The sequence below is a fragment of the Leptopilina heterotoma genome, unplaced genomic scaffold (assembly GCF_015476425.1).
Source record: "Leptopilina heterotoma isolate Lh14 unplaced genomic scaffold, ASM1547642v1 Lhet_0, whole genome shotgun sequence".
Lineage (NCBI taxonomy): Eukaryota > Metazoa > Arthropoda > Insecta > Hymenoptera > Figitidae > Leptopilina > Leptopilina heterotoma.
In genome coordinates, this window is record NW_025110811.1 from 974,087 (window position 1) to 986,673 (window position 12,587).

The 12,587-nt window shown below is 30.6% G+C and overlaps 1 protein-coding gene across 2 annotated transcripts in view; it reads right to left on the minus strand.

Moving 5' to 3' along the window:
• The window catches only part of LOC122499947 (FH1/FH2 domain-containing protein 3), a 207,183-nt gene extending 194,893 nt beyond the window's left edge, over positions 1 to 12,290 (minus strand). Inside the window, exons 1-8 of one of the 2 annotated variants that reach the window (XM_043608655.1) lie at positions 11,320 to 12,290; positions 7,625 to 7,706; positions 6,624 to 7,070; positions 4,311 to 6,383; positions 3,465 to 4,033; positions 2,816 to 3,038; positions 1,748 to 1,847; positions 1,621 to 1,657 (exon numbers count right to left, since the gene is read on the minus strand). In XM_043608655.1, the coding sequence (XP_043464590.1) occupies positions 1,621 to 1,657; positions 1,748 to 1,847; positions 2,816 to 3,038; positions 3,465 to 4,033; positions 4,311 to 6,383; positions 6,624 to 7,070; positions 7,625 to 7,706; positions 11,320 to 11,340 (3,552 nt within the window). In that variant the 5' untranslated portion in view covers positions 11,341 to 12,290. The remainder of the gene's footprint in view (positions 1 to 1,620; positions 1,658 to 1,747; positions 1,848 to 2,815; positions 3,039 to 3,464; positions 4,034 to 4,310; positions 6,384 to 6,623; positions 7,071 to 7,624; positions 7,707 to 11,319) is intronic. The other variant, XM_043608586.1, reaches the window with a different exon arrangement.
• Between the last annotated feature and the right edge of the window lie 297 nt (positions 12,291 to 12,587).

Here is a 12,587-nt window from a genome sequence, read left to right on the forward strand (position 1 = left end):
AGTGTTTTTAAAGAGCACAAAAATATTGGAGCTAAATGCCATTAAAGAGAAGAAAAAATGATGAATTCTAAGAAATTCGGTTTTTCGAATTTTTGATAATTTTAGATTTTTTACCAAAGGGTGGAGACTATTAAATAAGTAAAGTGTTTTTTAAGAGCTCAAAAATAATGAAGCTAAATGCCATAAAAGAGAAGAAAAAATGTTGAATTTTAAGAAACTAACACGAGATTCGTAATCAGCGACCCCGAAAAAATAATTACAAGTACTTAATTTCTATCAAGTTAATTTAACACTTTTGTTTACCTCTGACGATTTTTGAAATCCTACTGAACCAAGTAAAATTAATTCAAAATTAATTCAATTCTAAATAAATTCAGTAGATGTATATTAATTCTACTTAAAGGAAATAAAAAAGAATGGGGGGTGAGGGGGCAAAGAAAAGAAGAGGTGAACAAACATATGAAATTGTGTTGCAGTCGAGAACAAGAATTTCAACCTCTACAATGAACTTTATCCTAGCAATGCAAGTAAATTGTTTGCCTTTTTGCTTGCTCGAGCCAAAATTTCATCAGAATGAAAATTTCTCTTCCCAGACGACATGAGAAAATGTATCTTTGTTCTTTGTCGGAGTATATTCAACGTGTGTTCGAGGGTGAAGAGTGAGGATAGTTCTTGATGCGAAGAGTGTAGACGGTAATTGTGTGGTGAAAAAATAATCAGCTAGTACAGCACGTACACGGGTACTTCTGTCACAAGTGTACGCTCGCACGCATTGTCGACTCAACGAATTTAAGAAAAAAAAAAAGAAGTAGTAGTAGTAGAAGGGTACTTGGGAGGGTTTCTCCACTTAGAATAAAATACGAGTACTTTGCACGCGAACGAAAGCCAACAATCCCCCAGTCGAACACTTCATTTTTACCTCTTTTATAAACTAAAATCGAATTTCACGAGACAATATACATAAAAAAATAATTCACTTAATAAAGTGCAAGACTTTTTTGTTAAAAATTTTATTGAAAAAGAATAAGAAAATCTGTTAGATTAGCTGTTTCTAAATACATTAACATTATGTTATTGTATTTAGAAACAGCTAATCTAACAGATCATATGCACCAAACTCTTATGGGTTGCAAGTCCCATTTTACCCCATTTGAATTTAAATTCCTGCCTATCTGGGTCAGTTGAAAACACCTGCACTGCTCACATTGTTTCTTTTTACTGTTACCACCCTTAGAAAGGATTCCGTTTTGCATACACGTTTTTGGGTGGCAACCTGCTGTTGACTTACTAACTCAAATTCAGCATCCACGTGTCGGTATTTATTCGCAACCCTCTTTATTTGACTTTTACAACACGCGTTAGGGTCGGGATAATCAATTCTAAAGCCGGAGGTCTAGTCAGTCTTTCAACTAAAAGGCTTTTTTTTTACCTAATTCGTTTAACGTAAAAAAACTTGGGGTTGTCGTGTCATAAAAGAATAATATAAATAATTAACTTATGAGAAGATCCTGGTAATTTTCAAGGAATATTTCCATAAAAACTGAAACTTTAGCGAATTCCAATGGACTCGCGAATTATTAATTTAATCTTAGAAGAAGAAAAGATATAATTACAACTCACCGGAATGTATCCATCTGGTTGGGGTCTGTCCGAGTCTCTGAAAAAAAACAAAAAAAATTATTGTAAAATATTGTAAATTTCGATAGGAAATCTATAATTCATTTTTTGACAGATAAATTCTCCATACCTATTTCTTCGTTGAATTACAGGTGTCTGTGGTGTGCTGTCATGAATGATAACTTGATTCGCATCTATTTCCTCGCACTCACTACTGTCATCTGACATTTCTAGTGTAAACAAGAAATGGAAAAATTATATTTAAAAACATCAATACTTCCACCAATTTAAAGATTGTAAATTAAATAAAAAGCAATTTGTCTAAATAAATATTAAGTATTTTTTCTTCAATAATGTCAAAACAAATTAAATATTGATTTTTATTATACAATTATAATTATATGTAATTAAGAAAAATAATTTGATTTTTGATATTAAAAACAAACCCTAAGAGATGGAATGATTCAAAAAATGCAACCCTAGGTAGCCTAAGGACCCCAAGCACCCTAAGTAGAATAACTTTTATTTATATTTTCTTTACTCTTTGCTTTTCATTTAACTTTTGAATTAAGTACTTTTACCCTATGTACTTTAAGTAATATAAGCAACTATGTCCGCCAATTATTCTAATTAAATTAATTAGCTAACAAACTAAGAAGACTAATTGATATTTTATACTCTTTTTGTTTCAACAGGCCTCGCACTCATCTACTAAAACCTACTAAGTTGCTTAACTACTCTAAGTACTTTAACTTCACTAAGTTCTTTTAAGTACCTTAAATTCTTTAAGTTCTTTAAGTATCTTAAGTAGTTTAACTACCTTAAGTACCCTAAGTACCTTAAATACTCTAAGTACCTTAAATACTCTAAGTACCTTAAATACTCTAAGTTATTTAAGTACCTTAAGTAGTTTAACTACCTTAAGTACCCTAAGTACCTTAAATACCCTAAGTTCTTTAAGTGCCTTAAGTACCCTAAGTACCTTGAATACCCTAAGTTCTTTAAAGTGCCTTAAGTAGTTTAACTACCTTAAGTAGTTCAACTATACACAGTAAAAAGTAAATCTTAATTTAAGGTCAGTCTTAAATTCAGCACTGTCTACTATAATGTTAAATCATACAAAATCCATTGCTTAAATTCAGCATTGACTGTCTTAAAAATATTGCGTCTTAATTTAAGACTGAATATAAAAACTCACCTTGGAAATCTTTCTGACGACGCAATCGTGATAACGTCGGACTGTGACACGGACTTATTTCGCAGCCAAGTAAGTCATCAATATTCGTATGAGTACCAATAAAAGAAGGAGCATTAGATGATCTTTTGCGAGGACTATATCGCTTGTTTGCTGATACTGGATTATTATCATAGGGAGAGTCACGTCCACCATAATTGTCAGGAGGCTCTGGAGGATTTTCAACCTAGAACATGATGTAACAACATAAACATTTTAAATCGTTAACATCAAAGTTTTATTTATAATTTTAAATGTTCTCTTAAACTAACAAAGTTGTTAACACTGCACTATAAAAAGAAAGGTACGAATTTATAGTACCAATTTTGATACTAAATCGTAATTTGTTTTAGGGCCCGTTTCACCAACTCCGATTAAAAGTTAATCAACGATTAAAGTCATTTTAACAGCCCATGATTGGTCGGTTAAGGATTTAATTGATTAACTTTTAATCGGAGCTGGTGAAACTGTCCCTTAATTTTAATACCGAAATCAGCTCTAAGTTAGAACCTTTCTTTTTACAGTGTGCGGCGAACTGTTAATACTGACATCAGCGCAAAAGACATCCTAAAATTTGTACCCTGATTATTTAATTTTAAGTTACAGAACTTACCCCTTCTGGACTGGCTCTATCTCCCAACGGTTCATCCGGCGGCGGTGGTGGAGGAAATTCTATAGGAAATTTCGGAAGTCCTCGCTTCTTTTTCTCCTCCTCTAATTCAACACCAATATCTATTCTATCGTACGAGCCCGACGAATCTGAATTACTATTCGAAGTCTCTGTGGAAATTTTACGAACTCCTTCGGGAATGTTTGAATTACTATCCATCCACCAGGCCCTCTCTCCAGATTCGATATGTCTGATTCTGTTAATTGTTTTCGGCGTTGATTCCCGATCGTTATAGCTTTCCGAATTTGTTTTCGGTGGGGAGGCAGGTATGACGACGACACCTTCTGGAATATTATGTGGATCATCACTCATCCACCAGGCTCGTTCTCCTGATTTTTGATGCCTGAGCAGATTTAATTTATCCCCTGACTTCGACTTTGAACTCCCTCGACTTGAAACTCTTGTCGATTTTGAGGAAGAAGATCGTTTTTTCTCTTCCCTCCTCTCGTCATCATCCATCCACCAGGCTTTCTCCTCGGAATCTTGCCGCCAGACTTTGAACTTAAATTTACCTGAAGAAGAGAGAAATTGTTTACTTTAGAAATGATACCTTAAGAACAGTTTTCTAAGGATAACCAGAGCTCGAACCAGTGAAAGTATTTAAAAATACGGACTTTACGGACCAAAAATAAAAAAATGGCGGACCATTTACGAACCAATTACTAACAAAAATATAACCAGTCCGAGGAGCAACACTTTTGATTCTTTTTTTTGTCTCAATTTTGACTGTAGAAATTGAATTCTATTTTCGATAATTAAATAATTAGGGAAAACAAATAATTTTCTTACCATCATCTGGTAAATTTGTGCTGACAGTCGTTTCTTGGCTAACATCATCATTTCCAATATTCTTCTCTATTCCTTCGGGTACATTCTCGGAATTCGAGTCCATCCACCAAGGTTTTTCCCCCGAACCTTGATGTCTTAGTCTTGATGAACCTTTTTGGGAGTTTTTATCAGAATTAGAGGAATTGTAACTTTTCGAAGTTTGTGAAGAAGCTCCATTGGGGGTCTTTTCCGAAGAACTGGAGTGAACCCAATCGGTTTTCATTTCCCCAGAATCGGGTTGTTTGCCTTTAAAGAGTCCAGTGACAGGTGCTAAGGCCCTCATTAAAAAGCTCTTGGCCTCTTCGGTCTTCCCGCTTCTGTCTTGCTTCGATCTTGGACTAGGTGGTGGTCTTGGTGGTTTATCCATCGTTAGGGACAATTCATCAGCAGACGAAGCCAAAACACTAGTTCTTGACGATCCAGTGCTCATGTGACTTTTTCCTTCCGCGAATGGCGACTCACTCGCTCTTTTTCCTCTCCTCGAACTTGACCTATGCTGATGCATCTCATCTTCCTCTTCTTCACTGCCAGACGAATCCGTTGAACTTGTTTCGCAACTCACTTTCGAATGGGAATTATTTTCTGAATCTACTTTACCATTCTCTCTACTTGAAGTATCTGATTTTTTCGTGCAAGTTGGTTCCGAATCTTGAGAATTGTTTCTTTGAAATTTTTTCTGTGATTTTTGAGAACGTGTAGGATCGCCATTTTCCATATTAAGCACAGATTTACGAAAATCTTTATTTACGTACTTAATGCCAAATTGTGTTGTGTTCTTCATTGTGACCTCGTTTTTGGGAACAGGTGGTTTTCCACGCGTGTCCGACGAATTGACTTGCCGCGAACTAACTGAACTTCCACTAGAAGAGGAAAATTTCCCAGGCGAAGGAGGTGATGGAGACATTGTCTTTATTTTTGCGCTATGATTCGTCATGGAATTAGTTGACGATGAGGACTTTAATCTGCCAGTTGGCACAGTGACAACGGAAGAACCCTCTGACGAGTCGGTTCGCGTCATTTGACGAGGTAAGTTTTTCAACGAACTATTTCGCGATATCGACTTTGACTTGGATGATGCACTGTTGTCCGACCTCTGTTGTACGTCCTTCCGTAAATCTTTGCCTTGGCCTCTTGGAACTTGATTGTCTTCGTGGGTGGATGAATTGGAACTTGAACTCTTCTGACTGTTTGAAGTCTCTTGTTTTTCCGAAACATTTCCCTCATGTTGAGACGAATTTTCACTAGAGTTTCTTCTTTCTTCTGAAACATCCGATTTTCCGTTCTTTGATTCCGAACTCTTAGGCGTGGCGAAACTTTTCGAATTAGACTTTGAAGAATTCGAACTATCGCTGTTTCTTCTTTTCGCTTTATCACTATTCCCCTGTTTTTGCTCCCGACCAGAAATATCACTTCTAGAAGAACTTGGACTATATCCGTAATTACCCAAACGTGGTGAATAGTTTCTCGACGTACTTCCAGTAGAATTAAATCTATCAAGATAGGAAACCCAAGGTGCACTAGTAATTCTGGTATGTCCGGTAAATCGCGATATTCTCGAATTATTATCATTTCCATCGGCTTGTACTTCCTCGTCCTTTGTGGTTAATGTCTTTGGTGTTCGGATCACTTCTTTTTCGATAATTTTGCATGAATCAAATTTTCGTGTTCCACCGAGTGATGTGGAGGTTGGCTGGGTTGGTGATGTACCTCTTGAAACAACTCTCAAAGAAACTGTTCCACTTTTGTCCGACTTCTTTTTACCATCGACTTCATTTACACTTGATTGATTCACGTGCCTGAAATTTTTATCCACCTCGTCTTGATGTAATTGTCCACTATTCTTCGTTTTATTTTTAACTTCGTCTTCGTCTCTTAGCGGGCTACTCGAATTTTTGTTGCTTGCTCGAATTCTGTCCGAGCCTGAGTAACTCACTGTGCTTGGAAATCGATCCAAACTGTTTCGCGACGATAATGAATATCTTCCAGTTGACGAGGCGCATCTTGATAAGGATTCCGAAGAGGGTTCTGATACATCTGAAAAGAATCAAAGGAAAAATAACGAAATTAGTCAAATAAAAGAAAAAAGAAAGAAAGAATCAAAGGAAAAATAACGATATTAGTCAAGTAAAAGAAAAAAAGAAAGAAAGGTAGATAGAAGAAAGAAAAAAGGAAGAAAAATATTATAGGAAGAAAGAAAAAAAAGAATGAAGAAAGAAAGAGGAAAGAAGAAATGGTAAAACAAATGTATAAAGCAGTAAAAAAAAGTCTACGTACTGGAAGCAACGCTGTGTCTGCCATAAGATGGGGTTCTGGTGCTGTACATTTTTAAGGAGTTTATTTTCGGGTTAGTGACGTCAGGGCTTGGTTCACGTGAACTTCTTCCGGAACTTGCTCGAATGTTCCGATATGAAACAGGCGGAAGTTCGGTTCTCTCTTTTTTTTCAATTTTTCTTTCACTTCCTAAATTCCTGCTGAGACTTGACCCGGGATATGTACTTGAACGATAACAAGAAGCTGTAATTTCAGGTTCTCTACTTGTTGCTCTTGGTGTTGAACGATTATATTTGTCAAATCTTGTAAACTGAAGATCAGAATTTCCACCTGGTGATGAATATTTTTCTATAATCGACGTTCGTCCACTGACTCCTGGACTTTTTGACGTGAGATCGTCAATCGATGATCTCGACGGTCGTAGTCTGTCTTTATCGTAACTTTTCGAACCTGAAGAAATAATAAAAAATTTGTTCAATTGTCAAAAGTATTATATTTAGTGAATATTTTGTTTTATCACAATTAACTACTAAATATTTTATTTAGTCAATTTAGTGCCTTAATTTATGCAATCAATAATCTACTAAATATTTAATTCAGTAATTAAAAAATTCTCTAAACTACTTCTTATTATAAAATCATTTAAGGATCATATTACAGAGAAAAATTATCATAAATGTGAGATGTTAATTTTACTGCAGTTGAATCATGCAAATAGAGTAAAGGAAGCATAAACTTAGACTACACTTATTAATCCATTTGACATCAAATCTCGGTCATCTGCAAAATATATTCACTCTCTTAGCGACGTGTGAATTTATAGAGCACCCCCCATGAAAGATCTGTTGTCCAAGAGACATTTTAATCAAGAAGATAATTTTATAATTCAAATATGAGGGGAGAAATCAGTATTTTATAAACTGCATCAAACCTTCAGATTTGTTTAGATAATTTTCAATTACTAAAAGAGTAAAAATTATTAAATCAAATATTTTCTCAAGTACCTAGACTGTTAATTGATGATAAATTTCTTCCATAGTTGCTAGAACCCACATTCGTCCTAGGTTTATACGTTCTGGAGTCGTTCTGAAAATTAAAATGTAGAAACTATAGATATGTTTTATATTCATGACGAGTTCCGAAAAAACGTACCTAAGAAGTAAAATACATATTCGAAGGTTATGTTTGTCGTATTTTTACCTTAATTTCGGTTTCGGCGTTTAAATTAAAACTAAAATCAGATTTTCATAATTTGGATGTAACGAAGACTTAAATATTTATAATAATTTATATTGAGACTTGATCTCCTTTGTGTATTTTCATTTCAAAAATTACAAACATAACCTCAATTTTGTCGCTTCTTTGGTACCTTTCCCCAGAGCGCGTCACATTTATTTATTTCATAAACAAATAAACTTATATTTCAATCATGTACAATTTTTATAAAAGAATTCGAGGATTAACAAACTATATACGTTAAAATTTATTCTCTAAAAAAATTGAAAAAAAAGATGTGAAAATTAATAGAAAATTAATTTACAATCACACTGATCAAACTAGATAAGAAATTAAAATATTTTGTGCAAATAAATAATAAAGAAGATATATTACATTGATCGCACTGAAAACTGTGAATTACACATTTCTTGTGGAAATCTGCCAAATTTGGATCATCCTGTACCGTGTGCCAATTAGGCTAAACTGGGCTTCTAATTTGAAAACATAAAATAAACAAAAAAAAATATCTAAGTAATAATTCAAAAACCACCGATTAATTAAAAAATACACTCAAAAATCAAAATTTAAATAAATTGTTAAGAAGTTAAATTGAAAGTTTTATATTATTCATTTTATGTGTCAGTAACTCATACTAAAAAAAAGAAGCCTGTTTAGTTAATAAATATTTAGTTATTAATTAATTTATTTATAATCCAAATTACTCTCTAAATTTGAATTAGTTAAAATAAACTATAACAAAAAGTCAATTACTTTTCGAGAATTTTCAAATCCATTTCTTTACAATACAATTTTACGTGTCGATTATTCGGAAATTCTTCAATTAAATATAATGTAGAAAATAAAAAATTCAAATAATTTTAAAAAAAATTCAATTAAACTTTTTCAAAAAAAAAAAAATTAAATCTAATTATAAGTTAAAAGTATGAAAAATTTTGATTTGCAACCTTTTTAAAATTCAATTATTGCTAAAAATTCATGCTATAATGCTTTTAATATTGTGAAGAATTTTATGAAAATGTTTTAAATAATTTAATTCCTACTATGAATTTTGTTCTTTATAGAAATAATTGAATTCTTACCCAAAATTTTGTTATTTTTAAAAAGATAATTGAATTCTTTACAAGAACTTTATTTGAAAGTTTTAAAAATAATTGAATTTCTGCGAAGAATTTTATGGAATTTTTGAAAATAATTGAAATTCCTGCTAAAAATGTTGTTATTTTTGAAAATAATTGAATTTCTGCGAAGGAAGAATTTTATGAAATTTTTGAAAATAATTTAAATTCCTGCTAAAAATTTAATTATTTTTGAAAATAATTGAATTTTTGCGAAGGAAGAATTTTATGAAATTTTTGAAAATAATTGAATTTTTGCGATGAATTTTGTTATTTAAAATGATAATTGAATTCTTGCCAAGAATTGTAAATAATTACATTTTCAATAATAATTTAATATTTACGAAGAAAATTATGAAAAGTTTAAAAAATAATTATGAATTTCTTCGAAGAAGTTTATATAAAGTGATTGAAAATAATTGAATCATGTTAAAAATTTTGTTATTTTTAAAAATTATTGAATTTTTACCAAGAATTTTGATATTTATAATGATAATTGAATTTCTTCGAAGAATTTTGTAAAACAATGTTTAAATAATTTAATTTTTTCTAATGATTTTTTCTTTATGGAAATAATTGAATTCTTACCAAGAATTTTGTTATTTTTGAAAAGATAATTGAATTTTTGTTCAGAACTTTATTAAAACTTTTGAAAATATTAGAATTTTAGCGAAGAATTTTATAATAATTTTTGTAAATAATTGAAATTCCTACTAAAAATGTTGTTATTTTTTAAAATAATTGAATTTCCGCGAAGCATTTTATAAAAAATAATTAAATTCCTGCGAAAAAATTTGTTCTCTACGATTTTATTAAATTTTTTTTTTGAATAATTGAATTCTTTTAGAAAATTTTACTAAAATAGTAGATATTAAAAATCATTGAATTGAGGGAAATTTTTGAAAATAATTGAAATTTTGCCAAGAATTTCATTAAAATTTTTGAAAATAATTGAATTACGGAGAAGAATTTTATTATTTATATAAAGATAATTAGAAAATAATTGAATTTCTGCAATCATTTGTAATTTCTCTAAAATTCCCCAAATTAGTAATTTTCAATTAATAATTAGTTAGTTTTAACAAATTCAGATTTAGAGAAAAAGTATGTAATTAAAAAAAAGTTCTTCAAAATTTAGAAAATAATTAGTAAAAGCAAAAAAAAATTTCTTTTTATAAAATTGACATGTTTTGACAAGGATGTTAATAGTTCCGAAATTAGACGACTTGTCCCGAAAGATGCCGACAAACAAGTAAATGTGGTTCTGTTGTTTATGGCAAATTTTCTCAGAAAATGCGCGCTAAATTCTAAATCTGCTCAGCGAAATAATAGCATTAAAAAAACGACAAAGGATTTTTTTTAATTTTTAAAAACCAAATATTTTAACATTACAGTATTCACTACAGACATGATAATTTTAGTAACGAAATAATTAAAATTGAAAATAGTTTTTTTCCAAAAATATAAGTTTGCAAATTTTTCATTCTTTTGGTGAAAAAAAAACAAATAAAATCTTTATAATGAATAAAATGCATTTTTCAGAATGAAATGCATTTTTCAGAATGAAAATTATGAAAGAAAGTGTTGATTACAATTTTTAAAAATAGAACTAAATTTATCAGTAAACAATTCTATTTGTTTAATTAATTGTTTAATTATTTAATTATTTAGATGAATGTAATTTTTTTTCCAATTTATAAGCACAAAATACTTAAAATAATTTCTCAGACTAAACATTCAATTCTAATTGCATAATTCTGTTTAAAACGAAACGCCCATTCTATGTTTTTACTTTTCTCTTCTACTTTATATGTTGACTTTATTTTAAATTCAACTTCAAAGTAGTAAAATTAACTTTTATCTGAAAAACTACTTTTTTTAACTTAACTTTCAGGAGTGTAAATATTTACAGAAATAATTTTATCATAAATTATTTTTTTTTAATAGAAAGGAAACTTTGTAGCAAATAGAAACGAAAAACGGAATTATTTTTTATATCACAAACTTGATGTCCACAACTTTAATCAACGAAAAATTTGTTTAATGTTTCCGAATACTTCTTTTAAGAAATATTTGTTGAAACAAGTAAAAAATTATTTTTTTAATATATGTATTTTTAAATCAATATTGTTGCGTTATTTTTAAATAATAGTATTGTTTATTTTATTGAAAAAAATTTGAACGTTGTGTACTTCAAACTTGTTTTTATCTTTGGTTTTTAGATCCTCAAATTTTTTTATAACAGAAAAAATATCATTCGTTTCATTCCGCAGCAAATCGAAAGACAATTTTTTAAAAACATTGAATACACAAAGCTTAGAATAATTACCAAAATTAGTACTTACGTAATTTCTAAACGAAGACATGACAATCTTGCAATTTTCTTTTCACTAAATGCAGAATAAAAATTTCCGTTCTTTTATATTTTCGGGATGTTTACGTCGACTAAACACTGTCGCACAATTAACTCACACAAATAAACATCACTTGAAACTGATTTTAAAAATAATTGCTTTAAAAAAAAAAAAAATAATCAATTGAGACGTGGCGCGAAAAACTAGTTAAATAAAAAAAAATTCTTTTTTCCAATTGATCTACATAGGAAGAGGAAGAAAAGCGCGTGAGCGCAAATGAACGTTGTTTTAAAGACGAAGCTGAAATCGTCAAGTGCCGGCGACCCCAGAAACACGTCGTGGTTCCTCTTCCTTTTCATTTACATGTACACTTGACATCTCTTTCTCTGTTTATCTCATTCCGGTCTTCTTTTTTTTTTCTTCTTCTTTTCTCTTGATGCGATACGTTCATTCGCTTGTACGCACTCTCAAGCCCTATTTTAAGAATAGCTATAATCGCTATCTTACTCTCACAAACACGATCGCGCAACATCTCTCTCAACCCTAGTCCAGGCACAAAAATACGCGCCCGTCGTTGCGAGCTTTCAAAGCGCCATAGAATTTTGTCGATCGCAAAATAATGGAAAGTAACAATAGAGATATTAATTAAATGGCGTCAATTATAATTGTTCGGTCAAATTTTGGTAAATATCAAAAATTATTATTTGTAGCTTTTTCTTTTTCAAATCATGATAATGGTAAACAGAATGAATATGGGCTTTATATTTTAGAGAAAAATAATTGAAAAAACGGTTTTAACAAAAAGCAAATATTTTAACAATACACACGGAGAAAATTGGAGATTTTATTGCATTCAGTACGGCAAAGATATGGGATGAAAGGTCCAAACAGAAATTTTTCCTAACAACTTTTTCCCTGTACGATAAAAAATAATTTTATTAAATAATAATAGAAAAGGCATTAAAATTACGATATATGTATTAGCGCTTCAAGTACTAAATTAAAACTTCAACTGAGTCTTTAAAATTTCACTGACAGTTCGGTAAAACGTAAAATAAGTGTTCGCTATATTTATATTTACTGAATAGTTTGGTAAAACTATGTTCTTATCTATTAATCTGAATTTTTTTTTATCGCTTGTGAGAAAGATTCAAATCAATAAAATATTTTAAAATATACCAGGCCTCGCAATCATCTACACAAAACTTACTAATTACTAATTTTTTTACGATTTCCTACTCTTTGGATACTTTTTTTAT